This window comes from Podarcis bocagei (assembly GCF_964188305.1).
Source record: "Podarcis bocagei genome assembly, chromosome: 10".
In the NCBI taxonomy this organism is placed as follows: domain Eukaryota; kingdom Metazoa; phylum Chordata; class Lepidosauria; order Squamata; family Lacertidae; genus Podarcis; species Podarcis bocagei.
Window position 1 is genome coordinate 20,202,025 of NC_138135.1, and position 19,857 is coordinate 20,221,881.

At 38.6% G+C, this 19,857-nt stretch overlaps 1 protein-coding gene and 1 long non-coding RNA gene across 11 annotated transcripts in view; one reads left to right on the forward strand and one right to left on the reverse strand.

Moving 5' to 3' along the window:
- The first annotated feature begins 25 nt into the window (after positions 1 to 25).
- Positions 26 to 19,857, forward strand: part of LOC308595858 — a 78,883-nt gene continuing 59,051 nt past the window's right edge. The window contains exons 1-3 of one of the 3 annotated variants that reach the window (XR_014012132.1): positions 42 to 297; positions 2,536 to 2,610; positions 9,926 to 9,970. This is a non-coding gene — a long non-coding RNA (uncharacterized lncRNA). Of the gene's footprint in view, positions 298 to 2,535; positions 2,611 to 9,925; positions 9,971 to 19,857 lie in introns of all 3 variants that reach the window. The other 2 variants (XR_014012131.1, XR_014012133.1) reach the window with 2 other exon arrangements.
- Positions 10,450 to 19,857, reverse strand: part of CACNA1C (calcium voltage-gated channel subunit alpha1 C) — a gene marked incomplete at its 5' end in the record, with an annotated part of 472,020 nt that continues 462,612 nt past the window's right edge. For all 8 annotated transcript variants that reach the window (XM_081209739.1, XM_081209741.1, XM_081209740.1 and 5 more), the window contains one exon: positions 10,450 to 19,262. In XM_081209739.1, coding sequence (XP_081065865.1) covers positions 18,966 to 19,262 — 297 coding nt within the window. In that variant the 3' untranslated portion in view covers positions 10,450 to 18,965. The remainder of the gene's footprint in view (positions 19,263 to 19,857) is intronic.

A 19,857-nucleotide genomic window follows, 5' to 3' on the forward strand; every position in this document is an offset into this window, starting at 1 on the left:
GCGGGCAGGAGCAGAAGTGCGACTTTACCTGAGGCGGCGCGAGGAGCTGAGCTCGGTGACGGGAGAAGGAGGCGTGGCTTCAGCGCCATGGGCGCGAGAGCGGGCGGTTAGGAGAAGGAACTGCCAAAGGCGTGGCCTCGCCTCTTCGCTCGCTTTCGTGTGCCTGTTGTTACTGCTATTTATTCGCTTCCCCGTGGCCCCTGACGCCTTGCAGTTTTAGCTGCCTTAGTACATAGGTCCCTAACGTGTGCTTGTTCCGTTGAGGTTGCTTTTGGGCGCGTTTATGAATTTAAACAGGTTAGCTGCCGACGTCCTCATAGAATCTCTTCTCACAGACCTGCGGCGCGTTCCTATACATTGCCTACTCAGAAGTAAGCCCCCCAGCGAGGCCTGGGCCTCTTCCAGACTTTGAGGCCCTTAGCCTCTGCTCGCCGCCCCCAGACGAAAAGGAGCCCGTACCATGAAGTTGTTCACCATGAAGTTGTTACAGTAAATGCCACACTTTCAACATTTGGGGATAAAAAGGTGCTGATACTCCCCCGCCCCCCTCAAAAAACAACACTGCAAGCCATATATATATATATATATATATATATATATATATATATATATATATACACACACACACACACCACTAAAATCTAATAAGGCATATTCCTGTCTGATACACATAAAAACAAGGCACGAAACTTACCAAACGCCAAAAAATTAACAGCGTCTAAATTCTGAGCCCTGCTTTTGAACTAGGCCAAATCCCCTGCCCGCCGTCCTCATCTGTGAGGATGTGAGTGACTTCTGTCAGGGTTGTTGAACAAAATGTATATACTGTATTGTAAAGTGCTTTACACAATGACTACTAGCCTTGTTGGCCAAATCAAACAGTTGTAGTTGTGGAGCTCCCTCATCTCTCAAGCCCCTTTCCTTTTCTGAGGAGGGGCTCCGGGATGAGTGTAGCCTGTTGGGCATTGCTGCAGTTGCACCCCTTCCCCCACTGGCTCAGAAGCAGGAGAGGCTGCCATGGGGTGCCAGTTTGGTGCTGCTGGGGAAGCTGTTCTCTGGGCACTGCCACTCAGTTGCCAAACAAATCTCTAGCCTTCCTGAGGAGCTGCTGGGATGATCTCCACTCACTTCTGCAGCTTCAAAGTTGTGGGGAAGGCTGACCACTTGCCAAGCTGAACACGGCAAATGGAATTGTTGAACTTACACAGTATGATAGTTGTTCGGTTACAATTTTAATTTTAACAGTCGTGAATGGGGGATGGATATGTGCCTTTTGGCACAGGCCTTTGTTTGTTTTTAAGCATACAATAGAATAAAACAAGATAAGGCTTAAAAGCCAGCAGAATGGCTGAGAGCCTGTGCATGTGTTACTCAGTTGTAAGGCATTATTATGTTGAGTGCAGATTAGACCGTAGTGTTATTCTCCCCATGATTGTGTGCAGTTGTCTTTAGGGAAATTCCGAAGCTCAAGCATCTGGCTGTATAGGGGCTTTGTACTATCAGGATACCTAGTGTCCGTATCGTGCAGTGCTTGTGCATTGGCATTTCCCTACAGACAACTGTGAACAACACATAGTTATAGGAAGAAATTATAGCACAGGGCAGGTTAAATACATGGTCACTCTCTATAGTCAATGTAGCTATGCCCTGTATGTGAGAGAAATGTGAATAGGGCTGCAGTCAAACTAAAAGCTTAAAAGGTCCAGGCAAATAGCAACAATACCTGGTGCTGAAAAGATAATGGGAGATGGTACCAGGGAAGCCTACCTGAGGAACGAGTTCTGAAGGCAGGACAACACAACCAAAAAGATGCCTCAGGTGGAAAGTAGAAAGCCCTCTGATAGGTATCCTAGTTCTAAGCTTTTTAAGGCTTCAAAAGTTAAAAGAAGTACATGGAATTGGGACCAGAAAATTAGTTCAAAAGTGCAATTCTATGCATAATCCAAATCAGTGCAGACAGGATTGTACTAAGCCCCTTTTGACGCAGTGTGGGATTTACAAGTGAACATGCATAGCAATGAGTTACAATCTGAAGGAAACTAAACTCTAAAAGTACACTGAGGATCTTAAATTATCATGCTAGATTTTAAGAATAAGGAATGAACAGACTTTTGGGGGTTAATTTACCAGGCTATGGCTTTTTATTATCAACTACTGTACCGGTATTTCTTGATCTGCCATGAGCTTATCTTCAGTTAGTGTGCTTCTTGTTCTTATTGGTTAGGGCATATTTGAGCTTGGTTGTTCTGAATTTATTTGTTTCTGAATCTGACTTGCATTTTTAGTGTTGTTTGCTTACATTCTTATTTGCCAGAGCATTCATATTCCTCAAAGTTGTCTTTCCAAGAAGATGCACTCTGAATTTTTAGAAAGTATTTTGGGAGAAATGTACAATTGCACATCCCTACCTTATTTGTGTTAGTTGCAGAACAGATTTGTAATTGTCAAATTTGTGCTGCAAATAATAAGTAGAATATCAAAATATAACCAAAACTGGTGGAAAGTATGTTTATTGTTCTATATCTTCTTTGACAGGTGAATAGACAATGAGAGGGAAAGCAAGAGAGGTACAGGGACAATAAACTCAGCCAACTCATAACAACATGATGGGTGAGTATTAATGTATTTATTGTTTCTGTTTCTATTTTATGTAATATTAGTGTAACATTGCTTGGATAACAATTTTATGTTGTGGTGGTAGTATAGCCATATTTCCCATTCATAAGATGTGTACTGGTTCAGAAAGTATGAGGACTGGGCTGTTAGCCATGCAGATAGCCACTACTATTGTAAAGGTATGGTTAGGATTCTAAATACCGCTTGGCACTGATAGAACTGTAATACAAATCCAAGTATAAATGTTAGGAATGTATAAGTTGACAGTGGCTGGCAGATTGGCCTGTTTGTAGCAGATGTCATGAGGAAGGTATAAGTATAAAAGGAGTTAGGATAAACCAATCAAGACATTGTTAAAAAATTTATTAGCAATTTTTAAAATAACATAATTCCTCAGATAAAAATGCAATCTTACAGGAATATACATTTGTCTCACACCAAGGCAATTCTCTAGCTCACTTTGTGGGTCATTCATTCTGTTTATTTAAAATGTGTGAGAAGAGGGCAAGACTGGTTGTTTGTTTTTAACCTATGGCAGGCTTACATTATGGTTACAAACTGTACAGCTTTATTTTACAAGGGCAATTTTAGCCTTCTTGATTTCAGTTGGTTCATGAAAACTGGGTCTTAAAACAGTGGGACCTGCTCAACAGCTCTGTCTGGAACATCTTTAAGTTAGATAGTATGAGCATTTTGGATTAGGGAGGAGGAAAAGTGGAGGAATTTACATCTTGACAGACATAACAGCTTTTAAGAGCTCAGTTGATTCATGGATCTAAGCAATTAGAAAGAAAGTTACATGCAGAAATCTGTATCATATCAACTAAACATTTATATGGTCAGGAGAAATGAAGTTCCTTGGATGGTCAGAGGAAGTGAAAGTTGTGCATGAGCCCACTGCACACTGAAATTAATAAGATGGATAGTTTTGTCAGGATGAACCCCTCAGTTCAATGAAATAAGGAGAAACATATACTGAAGCTATACTTGGTTTGCCTGTTCCTGTAATGTGATCGCAGACATCAATAAGATTGTAGCCTAAAAAACGTGGAATCATACCCTAAATTATATTTGCTTCTGAGCTGGATTACAGTAGGTATTCTTTTCTTTAAAAAAAATTATCCTTGACTTGCTAAGCTTCACTATTTTAGGAAGGAATTCTTCCTTTCTTTCTTTCTATATATATATATATATCCAAGAAAGGCACAGTGTGGCCTCTTTCATCCAGACACTTTTAAGAAATCAAATTTGTCTGTAGTAGAGGCATCTTTGACAGAGAGACAGCATTGTATAAAACATAGCAATATTTATTGGTAGGGACATGCAACTTGTTTTTTCATGGAAGGATGATTATGTGGAAGCTCTAGGTACATGAGGTTATGAGGTGCAGCATCTTATCTTGCAATGCTCTTTGTGTGTGTGTGCATTTGAATTAGAGATTTACCTAAAAACATAGAAATCATTTCTTGTTCAGATGTTTAGAGCTTTTAAGACACTTCTTATCCATTTATGTTGCAAGAGCTGTAGAAACTCTTAGTAGGTTCCTAAACGTACATGACTGAGACAATAAATGATTGAAGTGATTTTTTTTTTAATATAAATTTGGTTCTGCTGACAGAAATTTCTCAAATAATAGCCCATGGTTAAAACTAGGCCAGAAACATCAAATAGTTTGAATGTGCCACCACACTATTTGTTTGCCTTGATTAATATGGTGCAAGGATACAGTTTTGGTGCTGAGAGCCTGCTTACATTGATAAGATGCATGGAATGGACTGTGGAGGAGGCTGACATCTATTTTGTATTGTGCTTGCAATGGTGAAGCCTCTGACACTGGTTGACTAAGTAAGTCAGTATTAATACACTAACTCATGAACACCTGCCCCCAAATCAGTGTTGTAGGCAATAGTCAACTGAGACAAGAATGATCTGTAAAGTAACCTTAGCACTTCAGGATAAAAAAAGGGATTGTGTACGCTGCCTTAAGCTCCTTAGAGGAACAGAAGGGCTAAAATATTATAAGTAAAATAAATAATAAAGGTCAGAAGGGGTTGTATGCTGTGTAGGGAGGGTAGGAGGTCGGCTGCCTAAAGGACAAGGTCATGTCACCCTCCATCTCGGATGTTGATGAAATTTGGTGTACACCCATCCCTTATGATTGAAAGAAACCCCCTTAAAATTTCCCCCTCTATCTCAAACAGTTTTAATTTTATAGCACTTCAGAATTTCGTTAAATCTGTGTTGTCTGTCCCCTTTGAGACCTTCGGCACAATAAACCCTTGTGTACATTTTATTTATTTTTCTTCATAACAATTGATCAGATCTATTTGAAATTTTACACAGAGCTCAATAACATGATGAGGATTTCAGAAAAAAATACACCAGCACTCAAAAGATTTTATAAATGCCTACAAAAAATTATAAATGCACTTGTAGCCTAGTTTTTTTGGTGGAAAACCTAGGTTTAGAAAACCTGAATTTACAGCATGTGGGCATGGTATAACCAAAAGTTTTTGATGTAGAAAATTATTGCAAAGACATGCTGTTTCTTGAGAAAGAATGAAATTTATGGGTTTTTATTCCTTGTAATGAAAATTTTACGTTTTTTGGACATCGTAGGAAAAAAATGGCTACCATTTTGTACAACTCTCCTACAATCCATAGCAGTAGTAGAAAAAATTACTGAAACAAAGTTGTTCATCTTAAAAATTACAATAATATTGGTTATTATAGATTTTTTTTGAAAGTGCAGACTTGTTTCTAGTTTTGGGGTATTTTAAATTATGAAAATTGGCTATCGTGAAATCAATAATAATAATAATAAATTCGGTCAGAAACTTTAAATGCTGACATGTAAGGTAATAAGACCTAGCAAGAAAAAGATTAAAAGAATTTAAAATTATTATATTCAATTATGCAATATTACATGATCCCCAATTTGTTTTTCAGAATATTATTGCATACAAAGACAAGTCTATCTTACAAAAGAAAAGAAAAAGAGAATGATGCTTGTGTGCCATCTTGAAGTAATGGATGCATGGAGACTTTTTAACATTTATGTTAAATATATTGAGGCGTAATTCACAATGAGGCTGTTTTATGACAGCAGATACATTAATAACAGTAAAGACAACAGTTAAACTAAAGTAAAAAATTACCATAACAGATTATGCTCTTATCACAGTTGATTACCTTACAAGTTCAATGCTCCTCAGTTTCTTTGCTGTAGCCTCAGTATCACCTGTAAGTATTTCATTTTTTTCTTCCATCAACACCAGTGGCTTGCATGACTCATCTGCATTGCATCACCCAACTTCAGCTATCCATGATTCATCCACAAACTGAACAATAGCATACACAACTAGCAAGACTTCTCTGAACTGCAATATGAGAAAACATTTTAAAATGTCTAATATTTTAAATATTTCTGAAATGAATAATTATTTTTTAAATAATTGATGTACTAATATTTTTATATAATACTCAATTTTTAATTTTTTGGAATATTTTTCTTGCTAGGTCTTACTTCCTTACATGTCAGCATTTAATGTTCTACTGACTGTAAATTCTTTTTTTCTTTTTTTATATTCCTGATAGTCAATTTTCATAACTTCAAAATCCCAAAATTAAAACAAGTCTGCACTTTTGAAAAAAACCCATAATAGTATTATTTTAATTTTTAAGATGAACAACTTTGTTTCATTAATGTTTTATATTACAGCTATGGATTGTAGGAAAGTTGTACAAAATGGCTACCCAGTAGCCATTTTCCCCCACGATGTCCAAAAAAACGTAAAATTTTCATTAAAGGAATAAAAAATCACAAATTTCATTCTTTGTCAAGAAATAGCATGTCTTTGCAATAATTTTCTACATCAAAAACTTTTGGTTATACCATGCCCATATGCTGTAAATTCAGGTTTTCTAAACCTAGTTTTTCCATAAAAAAAACTAGGCTACAAGTGCATTTATAATTTTTTGTAGGCATTTATAAAATCTTTTGAGTGCTGGTGTATTTTTTTCTGAAATCCTCATCATTTTATTGAGCTCTGTGTAAAATTTCAAATAGATCTGATAATTGTTTATGGAGAAAAAAAAAACCCAGAATGTACACAAGGGTATCTTGTGCCGAGGGTCTCAAGAGGGACAGACAACGCAGATTTAACGAAACTTCAAAGTGCTTTAAAAATAAAACCGTTTGAGATAGAGGGGAAAAAATTAAGGGGGTTTCTTTCAATCATAAGTGAAGGGTGTACACCAAGTTTCATCAAAATCTGAAATGGTGGGTGAGAAAACCCTTGGTTATTTTGCATTGATTTGATGTGGAATGATCTATTTGGGATAAATAGGAACCTGAGGAAGCTTGTGTGATGCAAAGATGGAGAAAGGTGGGCTGAGTTGGAGAAAGGGGGACTGAGGCAAAGCCTCCCAGGGGGCTCAGTGCAGGAAGGAGGTGGATAGGCAAAGGGAGGATAAGAGGGTTAGAGGCTGTGACCAGGGAGCCAAGAGGACATAAGCTACTAGGACACTCAGGGGCGCGGACTTATAAAAAATATTGGGGGGGGCCCCGGGAAAGCTCATGAATAATAAATAAGCTCATGAATATGCAGATAAAGTGGCGCCGCCTCCTCGTGAGCGAATAGGGGAGAGTGTGCTGCGCCTATTAATCAGCTCCGAAGGAAATTGGGTGGAGCTTTTGCTCGGGAGGGAGGGCAGGAGGCATGCAGCCCGACCCTGTGCATTTTGGGCTGGGGGAGGGGCGGCAGTGGCGCTCTGCTGGAGGGGCGCCCGGGATTATTGGGGGGGCGGAGCCCCCCCAAACGAATTTTTGAGGGGGCTCGGGCCCCCTCAGGCCCCATGGAGTCGGCGCCTATGAGGACACTAACAAGAGTAGCACAGAAGGAGGATTTTGTCTGATGTGGTTTCTCCCGTCACTGTAACATTGTGACCTACAACAACCCTGAGGTTGTAATTTTGGGATTTTTAAAATTTTCACAGCACATAAACTACCTTCTCTACCAATGTGCAAGATACTGACATGAATTCTTATTAAGTAATTGGTGATCATGAGCCAGATAATATGCCTAGAGCAGCTTCTGTGTTCATTTTACTGTTCATGAAAACACAGAATTGTTTTTGTTTTTTATGTGACAGCTTACTTTGTAAGCAGACTTTAGAAAATAGTTTATGAAAAGCAGGCCATAAATAATTAAAGAAATTACTTATGATGCTAAAGGTTAATATAGATTAGCATAATCCACTAAAAGTAGATCCCTAAATGATTTGTTTAAGAGCATAAGAAAAGTATTACATTCAGACCGATAGGATACCAATGGTATTATACTATCTCTGTCAGTGGTGAATACAAGATGCTACAATAATATGTACACCACTACAAGGCAATAATACAGGAACTGTGTTGAAATTCATACTTTCAGAAGCTGAGATGAACTAAGATCAAACTGGGTTTATTTCCTCTTATTTCATATCTCTTTCTGATAATATAAAATGTAGCTCAAGGATATATGCCCCAAATATGTACAGCACAATTAATCAGGATTCCGCCCGTCCCCCCTTGCACAAATCCTCACATTAAATGGAGTTTGGACAGAAGACTGATTGATTGAACCACCTGTCACTAGTGGACTTCAGCTAGGATACCAGAGAGAAAATGTTCTGATAAAATAATTGCAGAATAATATCACTGATGGCTGTTTCATCATTAACACTCCTTCTAATACTAAACTTATGTAGTGAGTGTTTTGTCTGGAATGTCTCTGGATGTCGCAGCATGCTTGGGGGACCCCTAATGTTTGCAGAAGTATAAAAAGGCTTCTTTAAAAACAAAAACACACAAAGCCCCCCCCCCCCCCGAACAATGAGGACTGAACATGCGCAATAGCCACAGAATATTGTGTGATAGCTGGAAAAGGAAAATGGAGAACAAGATGGAGGAGTGGAATGCCCTGCTTGGAAGGAGGGGCTGGCTGGAACCCAAACTGTGAAGGTATACGACAGTATTTTTTACAGGTCCTGCCAGGTCCCACTTGTTCCTCCTAATGGCAATCTGACACATAGGACATAAAACTGGGGCACCCATGGGCAAAGTAAGGGTTTCTGTGCATTCCCCAGGTATTCAGAAAAAATATTATTTTGTAAAAAAGAAAAGGGGAAGGGACAGAAAAGAACCCATCTTCAAACAAGAACTGCATATGAGCAAAGCTCTCCTGTAATAATGGTACGTTAAGACATGTACAAAATCTCTGACAGTGATGAACGCTGGAGGGCTGGATTGGCTTTTCAACAAGGAAAAAGAGGAGCTCTACCAGACAACACAGGGAATAGGGATTTAAAAAAAGATCCCTCCCCTGCTATAGTTATCAGTTCGGGAGCTGTGGCAATTCCAAAACATATCTGCATTGATTTACAATGCAATAGCACTCAGAATTGAGGATGGTGGTGGCAGCCCCCAGGCCTGAACAATCTGAAATAAGTTCAAGGTCCCTTGACTCATGTCAGGATAATGCTCCTATCCCTGCAAAGTACTGCTGAGGTTTAGGTCTAGCTGAACAAACCCCACCCCACCAGGTATTATAGTTTTCAAGTTTGTGGCTGCTGAGTATGTATGTATAGGTTAAAGCACTATCCTCCTGTCGTACCACTCTGGTTGGAGGCCATTCCCACCACTGTCCCTCAACCATTTCTGTCCTCTCAGCAGCAATAAGTTCTAGCGGACAAAGGAGTCTGAATTCTTCCCCGCCCCCAAGTCCTAATAGGCCTTCAATATTTAGGATAGTACTTCCTGCATGGAATGTATATTGTATACCTGTATGAACTGCATATTGTTAATACATGCTGTGGATCTGATTAAATCCCACACTTCATTGCAAGTAAAGGACCAGTCTCCACCTAGGAAACTACAATAAATGAGACAACCCTGTCTCTCTATTCTGGAGTCACATTTTTTCTTATGTAGTCACTACTATCTCAGGGCCCTTATCCTTGTGTGATCCAGTCTACTTAGTAAAAATGTCATATGGTATTCCTTATCCCTTTGCTGCCCGCCTCCCCCCATTTACTTATGTGAAATTAGCAATATTAAGCTGGAGGACATAGGAGGTTCCTTTCAGCCATATATTCTATTAATTTCAGTTCTCTTTGTGTGGTCTCACTAGCTTCAAATCAGTTAATTTCCCATGCTTGTTAAGTTGAAAATGATTAAGAATATCATGTATACATGGCATAGTTCTCTTCATATATATGTATGTGTCTGTTATTAAATCTCACATTTTTTCTTTTTCTGTGTTAGAATTTTGATGGCCTGGCAAATGTTACTGTTTTGATCTTTTATCAGGTAAAGAACAGTTTTGCCCAAATAATTTCCATGTAAGAAACTGTAACATATAAAACAACCCTCTCTTTGTAGTGTGAAGTCAGAACCCAACCCAGGATTTTGATTAATCTTCTAGAGATTAATTGGACACAACTGTCCATTCATCTATCCAACCTCACAGTTCCTTGATTCATATTCCATTCCATTTATATTATATCAGAACTGTAATGTTTAATACAAATCAATGTACAATTATACCAAATATGGTTCAAATGTGGGCTCTTCCTGTAAAGGATGAGTTTATTTTTAAATGTTATTAAGAAGCGCACAAATTGCAATTGTTACTAAGAGAATAATCTCAGCAACTGAACAGTTAGCGAGCTGTGTGTTTTCTTGAAAAGTTGTCTCCATGGTTGTCAAATCATAACTTGCCTTTAAGTAAGAATGTTTCACAGAATGATCTCAAACTCTTCAGTCAGAAAAAGACACAGAAGCCTGGCTGAGACCCATACAACTCTTATATTGGCATCAGTCTAAAGAAAGCAATGATACATTGCTTTAGAAATTATCAAGAAATGTAAAAAATGCATTTGCCCTTTTTGTTGTTGTCATAGTCATCAACGGGGTGGGACTAGGGTTAGAAAACAAAGCAGAAATAGATGTGGTCCTGTACATAGTGCTCCTTTGGCTGTCCCTTCAGACTCCGGTGCAGTGGGGGATGGGGTAATAAAACAGGTTGGATCCCTTGCAGTAGCAGCAACATCTGCATCATTGTAATCATCAACATCTTCATCATACATGTTCACTTGAAGAGGCAGACGATGCAGAAAAGTTCTCGGGCTAAGAGAACTCCAGCTCTGGATCATTAAGCCCAGCTTTCCTCCCATAATCTAAATCATACAGAATAAGGAAGGGGGGGGGGGAAATCCAATATAACCAGCCTGGTAGAATGACCAAGGGTGATGGGGGAAGATGGAAGTCTTGGTACTTGCAATAAATGTCTTTAGTCTGCAGTGTAGACAGTTGTCGAGCTGCAGGAGTGAACAAACTCAAAAGAGTGATGGTTGGCTTTTTCCCCTTGTAGAAAACAACCCAGTCTTTAGCTTCTGTAAAGCTTCCATCGGCAGTGCAGTGATTGTATCCAACATGTAAGCCCAATACAAAGGGAAAAGAAAGGACATTTTATGGAACCAAAGCTTTCCCCCTTTCCCCTACCATGCCCCAGACTGCCCCACTTAAAGGAGGCAGTAGCTCTTTGCTCAGACCCATTTAAGTATCTCTTTCTATGCTTATATTATAGCCACTTGAAGTAAAATAGCAGCCACTCATAATCTAAACTGTGCTGGCAGCAGCAAGCTCTGGCCATGGTCCACCAAAATCTCTGTTAAAATATCTGCAAAGTACCTTTCATTCATTGGTGATTGATACGAAATAGGGTATAGACAGACTATGACAAATATATTAAAGAACTAAGATCTTTCATCCGGTGCTTGAAATTTGGATAGAAACTCCTTCCTCTAATACCCAAATGCACAATGATGGCAGAAGAACCTACTTTGAGTAAATTGCATCTTCAGTCTAACTTTCTATAGAAACAAAAGATGCTCCATACCATAGGTAAATGATTTCATTAATACCTAAACCCAGAAGGTTCTATATATAACAGTTTGTTTTGACAGAAATTGTAGCACCAGTATATACTTAGAAAACATTGTTAATTCCTGTCAAGTGTGTATATATCGTGGTTAATATAAATTCAGTGAATAATTTGCATAAATATGCAATTTTGCACACTCACATGAAGGCATAGAGAATGTGTTTAAATAGGCAGTGTAAACAGGGGGTTTTGTAAAATGCCTGCACAGTATGCATAGTCTCCAAATAATATCAGTAAATATATAAAACTGGATAATATAAACAGATTAGATAATACACTGCCTGGTCAACATGCATAATTTTTGTGTTAAGACTATTCATTTTGATAAGGACATGTATGAATCTAAAATCACTTTTTCAACATCACTTGGATACCCCTGACAATGTGCAAAATTAATTACTTATGCTATCACTTTGTATTTGTTCTCTGTGCCTTTCTGTAAATTTGCAAAGTCACAATTTAACTCTAACTAACCTCAATAAATGCATGTCAAAGCAGTACAGTACTTATGATGGCTGGATGCATGAAATATTAGTTCTCTGACAAATACCACAGGAGGTAAAGGAATAGCACCATATACAACCAGTTATGGCTGGTATTTTACTACCTGTGGAATTTACACTTTTCTGGGAACTCATAGGGTGATATCCAAGGTTAGTCAGAGTAGACCTATTGAAATCAATGGACTTAAGTCTGATTATCATTGGTAGGATACGACTAGTGATAAGTTTGCAATTGCATATAACTGTCTTCATCTATTCCCTTGGAATGCTGTCATAATCAGTGAAGAATAATGCAGCCACCTAATTCCCCATTCCCAAACGTGCAGTGCATGCTTACGTTGGGAGTGGGCAATTCTAAATGAATTTAGGATTGGCTTACATGCATATGTGTATCATTTAATTTCACTTGATTACTAAATGGCTTACAGTTGTGAACCAATTCAACTGAAAAGCTTTAAGCCCCTTCTGATGTTTATTTAAGCAGCATGAGAGCTGCTGCAGTTCAGCTTTTTCCTATGCTGCTTGAGTGGCATCAGAAGCCCTAATATGGGAGGAGTCCACAGTGTGCCATCCCACATCCTCATCACTATTCCTAAAGTTGAGGTATCATAGGCATGGGAAGGAGCCATACTGCCATCTCCATCCATGTGTCCATCCTGTGGTGCAGGATTTACACTGATGCAGCTCCCATTTTATGAAGTTAATGTCAGAACGGATCCTTTGAATTTTAGGTGATCTGAAGTTATATGAAAAGTATTTCTGTTGTATTTGCTCTGTTTTGGCTTGTTGAGAAATGAAATTAATATCTTGATATTAGTCATTAGCAACATAACCCTATACACATCTACTCAGAAATAAGTCTCATTGAGGTTAATGGGACTTAGGTATACCTATGGGTATAGGATTGCAGTCTTTTTGATATAAATTAAAAAATTAAAAATTGTAGCACCTTAGAGACTATGCACACGAAAGCTTATACCCACAACAAACTTAGTTGGTCTCTAAGGTGCTACTGGACAATTTTTTTACAGTAGTACCTCGGGTTAAGAACTTAATTCGTTCTGGAGGTCCATTCTTAACCTGAAACTGTTCTTAACCTGAGGTACCACTTCAGCTAATGGGGCCTCCCGCTGCTGCCGCGCGATTTCTGTTCTCATCCTGAAACAAAGTTCTTAACCTGAGGTACTATTTCTGGGTTAGCGGAGTCTGTAAGCTGAAGCATCTGTAACCTGAAGCGTATGTAACCCGAGGTACCACTGTATTTATTTCGACTGCGTCAGACCAACATGGCTACCTACCTGAATCTAGAGTCTTTTGGATGAATACTGTATGCAGGTGTGGACTGGCCTTGGTAATTATGAATATGATATTGAGGAATGACAGCTATTCTGGATTAATAAAAAACGAATGAAATTGTTTGATCTAATGCATACATGGTTGGAAACAGTTAATGAGGATTCTTAAGCGCAAACAAAACTTTAAAAAGCAAGTTGTTTCCAGGCAGATTCTGGCTCTGTGCTCTCATTGCAGCATGGTTATTAATTGTTGGCCAGGATGTGATTTTGGAGAACATGCTATATAAATTGTGTGCACAGTTGTCAGGGCTGGCTCAGGACATTTTGCCATTAGAGGCAAAACAGAAAATCTTGACCCCTCATCCGCTGTGTGTCTGCTGCTGTATGTCTGCCCACTTGCTGGATCTGCTGCCTCTCCCAGCTTTCTGGAGCTTGTTGCCCTGAGGTGACCGCCACACCTCACCTCATGGGTGGGCTTGGCCCTGACAGTTGTATAATGCCTCTCTAAGAATGGGTATTATCATACTTTGCAAAATTTGATTTATTTTTCATAGATAGTTCAACCTATTTAATAAGTCTTCTTGTTGGAGCCTTCTATAAGTGAATATATGGTTTAATAAAATCTGGAGCATGATGGTTATGAGCAAAGTAGAAAAAATAGTAAAATTAAGAGAAGGACAAAAAGAGGGTTTTTTAACTTTTCAGTATGTTATTACAAATATTAACATTGGAGGGAAAATATATACTCATCTTTGATCTTTTTGTAAGCCCCTTTGAGTATGGTTTCAGAAAAGAGAGGGAAACACATTCATTTATGTAATAGATGAAGTATAGTGACTTATAACCATCAATCTACAACCCAGTACTTTGTTAAATGCAAAGTATTAAATGTATAGTAGTTCTCCACAAGCACATGGTTAAAAATATAATTTGCTACCACAAGATACAATAACGACTGCTAGCTTGGATGGCTTTAAAGGGGGGTTGACAAAGTCATGGAGGATAATGCTCTCAATGCTATTAACCAGGATAGTTGTATACTGCCTCCAGTAAGGGAGGTGGTATGCCTCTGAATACCAGTTTCTGGGGAGCACCAGTGGGGAGAGTGCTCATGTCCTGCTTGTTGGTCACTATCAGAGCAGGAGATGCTTGACTAGATAGGTCTTAGGAGCAAACATTCCAGCTCCAGAAGACATGCTTTGAAGACCTTCCTGCTTTGGATGGCCTTTTGCCTTGCTTCAGCTAATTTCTATTTTAAATGCTGTTGGTTGTATTGTTTTCTATACTGAAATGTTATTGTTTTAAATTTATACCAATTTAATAATGTAATCTGTTTTATAAATAATATATTGGTTTGGAAAATGCTGTATAAAAGCTGGTGGCAATGTTGCAGCACAGAAGCATACTTGAGACCACTGATTTTCATGAGCTTAACAGTTCTTAGTTCGTGTTAGATTATATTATTATTATTATTAAATTTGTATACCAATTATAGCCAATAAGACAGTACTTATTTTTAAAAGAAAGGAATGGATAGGGGTTTCATTTGCTGAAGTAGGGACACGGGTGGCGCTGTGGTCTAAACCACCGAGCCTATTGAGTTTGCATATCATAAGGTTGGCAGTTTGAATCTGTCTGGCAGGGTGAGCTCCTGTTGCTTTGTCCCAGCTCTTGCCAACATAGCAGTTCGAAAGCATACCAGTGTGAATAGATAAATAGGTACCACTGTGGTAGGAAGGTAAATGACATTTTTGTGCACTCTGGCACTTGTCATGGTATTCCATGTGCCAGAGGGGTTTAGTCATGCTGGCCACATGACCCGGAAAGCTGCCTGCGGTAAATGCTGACTCCCTCAGCCTGAAAGCGGAGATGAACGCTACACCCCATAGCCGAATTCGACTGGACTTAACCATCCAGGGGTCGTTTACCTTGTTAACTTCATTTGCTGAAAATAATGGGGCATTAGCTCCAGGATAGAATCTTTGTTTGTACTGCTGAAGCAAATGCAGATCAGGACCAGGCTGATAAGACAGTTTTTTTCTGAGGAAGTGGCCAGAATTAGTTAACTATTGGATGCTGGTGAAACAAAAAGTATATAAGAACCCTTAGCCAGAGAATATGAACTTTTCTGCAGATTTATGATTGGACTGTCTGACATTTAGATGTTGGGGGCTTATATAATATGACACACAAGCCATATATTCCAGAACAGAATTTACTTGATTTGGAAGACTTCTGAGTAAGTGGCTTAGATAGTCATAAAATCTGAGTGTTAAAAGTCATGCCATATAACTGCTGAGCCTCAGGCCTTGAGACAAGATAACTAAAGCAACCTCAGGAAATAACTGTCCAGATTTTTTGCCTTTAAAAAGGCATTTTTATAGCCTCCATAGATATCTTATTTGAATCTCTGAAATTTTGGGTTAATTTGTTTCTGTCCTACCTGTGATGGAAATGCAATTTCCCCTCATTTCTGTTCAATATGCCCCATTATGTATGTTCATATCTTTCTGAAACACGTGTATTCAAATCAGTATTGAATATATAATTCCAAGGAGTATATTAGTCCACTGAGCAAGGTGTATTTCTGATACTGAACTGCAGATTATGCTCACAGTCCTAATCAGTTATAATAGTGCTCATCGTGACTGATAGTCACTCATTGTGACTGAATTCAGCCCCCCCCCCCATGAACAAGTGATTGGGTGTTGAAAGAGGTCATAGTGCCAACCATATGATCAGGTGTAGATGGTAGCAGATGTGCTCGGACACATGCATACAAGCAATTTGTGAGTATCACATAGCTGCATGGACATATTTTTGGACTGGGGTTATGTTGAACAATTGCCATCTTGTCAACATGTTCCCCCTGGCCCATTAGTCCTCTCCCTGCCCTTATTTCCCATTATTGTTTTATGCTCTTAACATTATTTTGCATTGTGTTCTTTTATCATCTTGTGATCTTTTCCAATGTAAAGTGGTTCTAAAAACTAATAATTACTACCTGTGTTTCATACAGTTCTTCAATTAATCAGGCTAAAGGCAAATGCCATTTTATCAGATTGTATTCAGATTCTTATTCATAATACTCTTTAAACGCTTCTCAGAGTGCTACAATTTAGTGAGTCGTTCTCCATCTTACACTTGTGCATTTTGTTCTTTGTTCCTATGAATAACAAGTTATATTTATTGTTGTTTAACTTCATGTTTTGGTATTTTTTGTCATCCTAATAATTTTTTTAATTACTTTTTCCTTTAAAGTAATTGTAGTCCCTTTAAATGTGCAAATTTGGTGAAGGGTGCTTTGCACTCAGCTTGATATAAATCTGCAACTAAAACCGTGACTAACTCATGAAGAGCATTAATTTGATGTTGTTACATTCATTATTCTTCTAGTATTTTCTCTATAGTAAAATTAATTATTCCCCTTCTTGGAGTTGCTGATGCCAGCTCAGTTTATAGGAAAGGATCAACTGGACTATCTTTGTATAGTGAAATTTGCCAACCTTTAGTGAGGAGAATCATTTTAACTGTGCAAAGGGGTTAAACCTGGATAAAAATTCTCAGCTCCAGAAAGCAAGGTACTCTTCCCATCTCAATTCATTACTGTGCATGTTCAAGGGAGTGCAGAAAAAAGAAAGTGAACACAAGATATGCAAAATCAGTTAATGATCAACCTGCCAGTGGGTTGCAGACTAGTTACTTAACACCAGGTACACTTTGTTCATTGTACAAATTAAAAAAGGGAAAAATTGTATACCCTTTCCCCCCAACCACATGTAGAAAAGCACTTAAAAGTTCAAAGGTAAAGCTTGGCAAACTCCAAATACGAAATGATTTACTTTACATGCAGCAAAATATACAAGAATTGTTATTTTCCCCTTAAACAAACTTAATTCATCATATTTGCTTGGCACAATTGCAATTCATTTTAAAAAAATAGTTGAAAAATACTGAAACTGACCTGAATTCAAGTATTACGGTTTCTTCAACAGAAACATCATCAATGCAATAAAACATCACACAGAATATATCGAAACGTAACTCCTTCTCACTTGTGTGGTTTTTTTTGTTTTCTTTAATTCCCTTGTTTTGTTTTTCTATACAGTTTTAATGCCAACACAATTCACAAATTGTATTCAAAATTAATATTATTGCATTGTTTTTGCATATCTTGTGGAACAGAAAATGCAAAGAGTTACTGATTCCCCTTTCAAAAGCAGAGACAGTGGTATATTTTTACACTCACATGACCCCAGATACAGCTCTCCTGCAGTTATACCAGGAAGTGGAGAACTGTATGAACTTACAAACTTTCAGGCATGCATTCACTCTCTCATTCAGTCCTGTTCACTCATTCACACACCCGCAAATATACCTACCACTATAAAGAATCCAAATCGATCACTCATATGTGCAAGACTATATCAAGTGCATTGCCTACTATCTTTAAATTATAAAACAACAACAAAAATGAGTTTTCCATTACTTCAAATAAAATTACAAATTCTGGTGTACATAATGGTTGGCAAAACTCTTCTAATATCATTATTAGTTTCTACCCAAATTTCAATGGAGGGAAACAAAAAAAAATTAAATAGTACAACATAATCAAATCAAACCAATTTTAAACATTTGCAAAGGTGAGAAAGAAAACAAAAAGTTAGGTGATTACAAAACTTTGTAAACACTCCGTTCACCCCCTCCCTCAAAAAATAAAATACCATAAAATAAAGTATTCAAAAATAAAAATTAGAACATGCTTTCAATAAAATATCAAACAGCAAAAACAAGGAGAGATCTACATTAGCCCATCACCACATCTCTTTGAAATGGGCGGGTTGCCTGAACTCCGGTTTGACAGAGCTGGCTTCCTGCTCCTTGAGCAGTTGGCACAGCTAGCTGTCTGAGCTCTGATTGGTTGGCAGAGTAGACTGCCTGAGCTCTGATTGACTGGCAGAGAAGTCTGCCTAGGAGTCTCTGCATTTCCATTAATAAGCATCTGCAATATTGCCATCTACATCTCCTGTACCATTGCCACTTCTGCTTCCTCCTCCAACTCCTCTTCCTCAGCAAAGTGTGGGGATCTGTTGCTGAAGTCTTCTATTCCACTTGCAGATCAAAAGGGCCTTGGCTTTATGGAGATGGTGAGGCTCATACAGAATATGTGCAAAATGATTCTTTTTTGTACAAGCAAAGTTGAAAGACACCCGTTTGATGCAGTGTCCTTTTGGCTAGGGCCATTCACAGGAAGCTGAGGTTTTCCATCACATTCAGGAAGCAGCTGTTGTTCCTTGTGCAGGGACTGAGAAAAGGAGGGATCTGACTCTCCTCCTTTTACTTGTCATCATTCTTCCTTCATGGACACATGCTGGGGTTGTATATTCACTCCTGAAAAGCTCTTTTACACCACCCAACTCTGCAATTCTTCCTGACGGAAATGAATGAAGAACGCTGTTCTGGTTACTCCAGGTCACGAGAACAGTGAGGCACTTCTGAAACAAACCCATTAGGAACATTGAAACAAATTAAAAAACCAGCATCACTTTCAGCCTTGGCAACTACAGGCTGCTGATATAAATCCTGCTGTCCTTAGGCTCCTCTTGACTTTTTCTACAATCTGGGTTCTGGGCTGTTTCCTCTTTCTCTCCCATACAGTCCTGCCCTGGGTCCCTGCAGTTAACAAAAGGCAAGAGGTTGCCATTGGGGCTTGGCTTGCTGTTACCATTGAGAATGTTGTCAGCAGCATTCTCCATTTCTTCTATCGTCAAGTCACAAGCATCAGCCAGCTCTTGGGTTGTGACCTCAATGAACTTTGGATCTTGAGCAAACTGCACTAGGCCTTCCGAAATCAAGACCTTTAAAGAGCCAGGAGATCAAACACAGGAAAGAAAAGCAGAAATCAATTTTAATATAATAACAAGAGCCAAAGCAATCTGTGGAAATAACAGACAGTAATAATTTGATGGGTAAACCTGGCTTGATAGGACAATGGCTTGGGCCCTATCTTTCCTTCTATGAATGGAGCAGTTAATGTAATAAGGCTTTCCCATTATCTCCTTCCTCTTCAGTCTGCAGCACCCCTGAAAATCTGATTGTAGGGATTGGGAATGGTATTGAATATGGTGTTGTGGGGTTGCTGAATTGACAAAAATATTCCCCCCCCAACATAAACTGAACAGCAATTTAGGATCAAAGGCTGCAATCCTAACCCACTTGCTTGGGAGTAAGTCCCATTGAATTCATTTGGGTTTACTTTTGAGGAGACATGGTTAGGATTGCACTTTGAGCCAATTTTGTTTTATTCACTTGCTAGTATAGATAAATAAAGTGAAATACTCACAGTATTTAGAAAAAAAAAATGGGTTTCTCTTGCTTCAAACCTACACTACTGGCCATTTCTGCCAGAGATGCTACATGCTAACGTATCTCCTGACAGCTTCCTGCCTACAG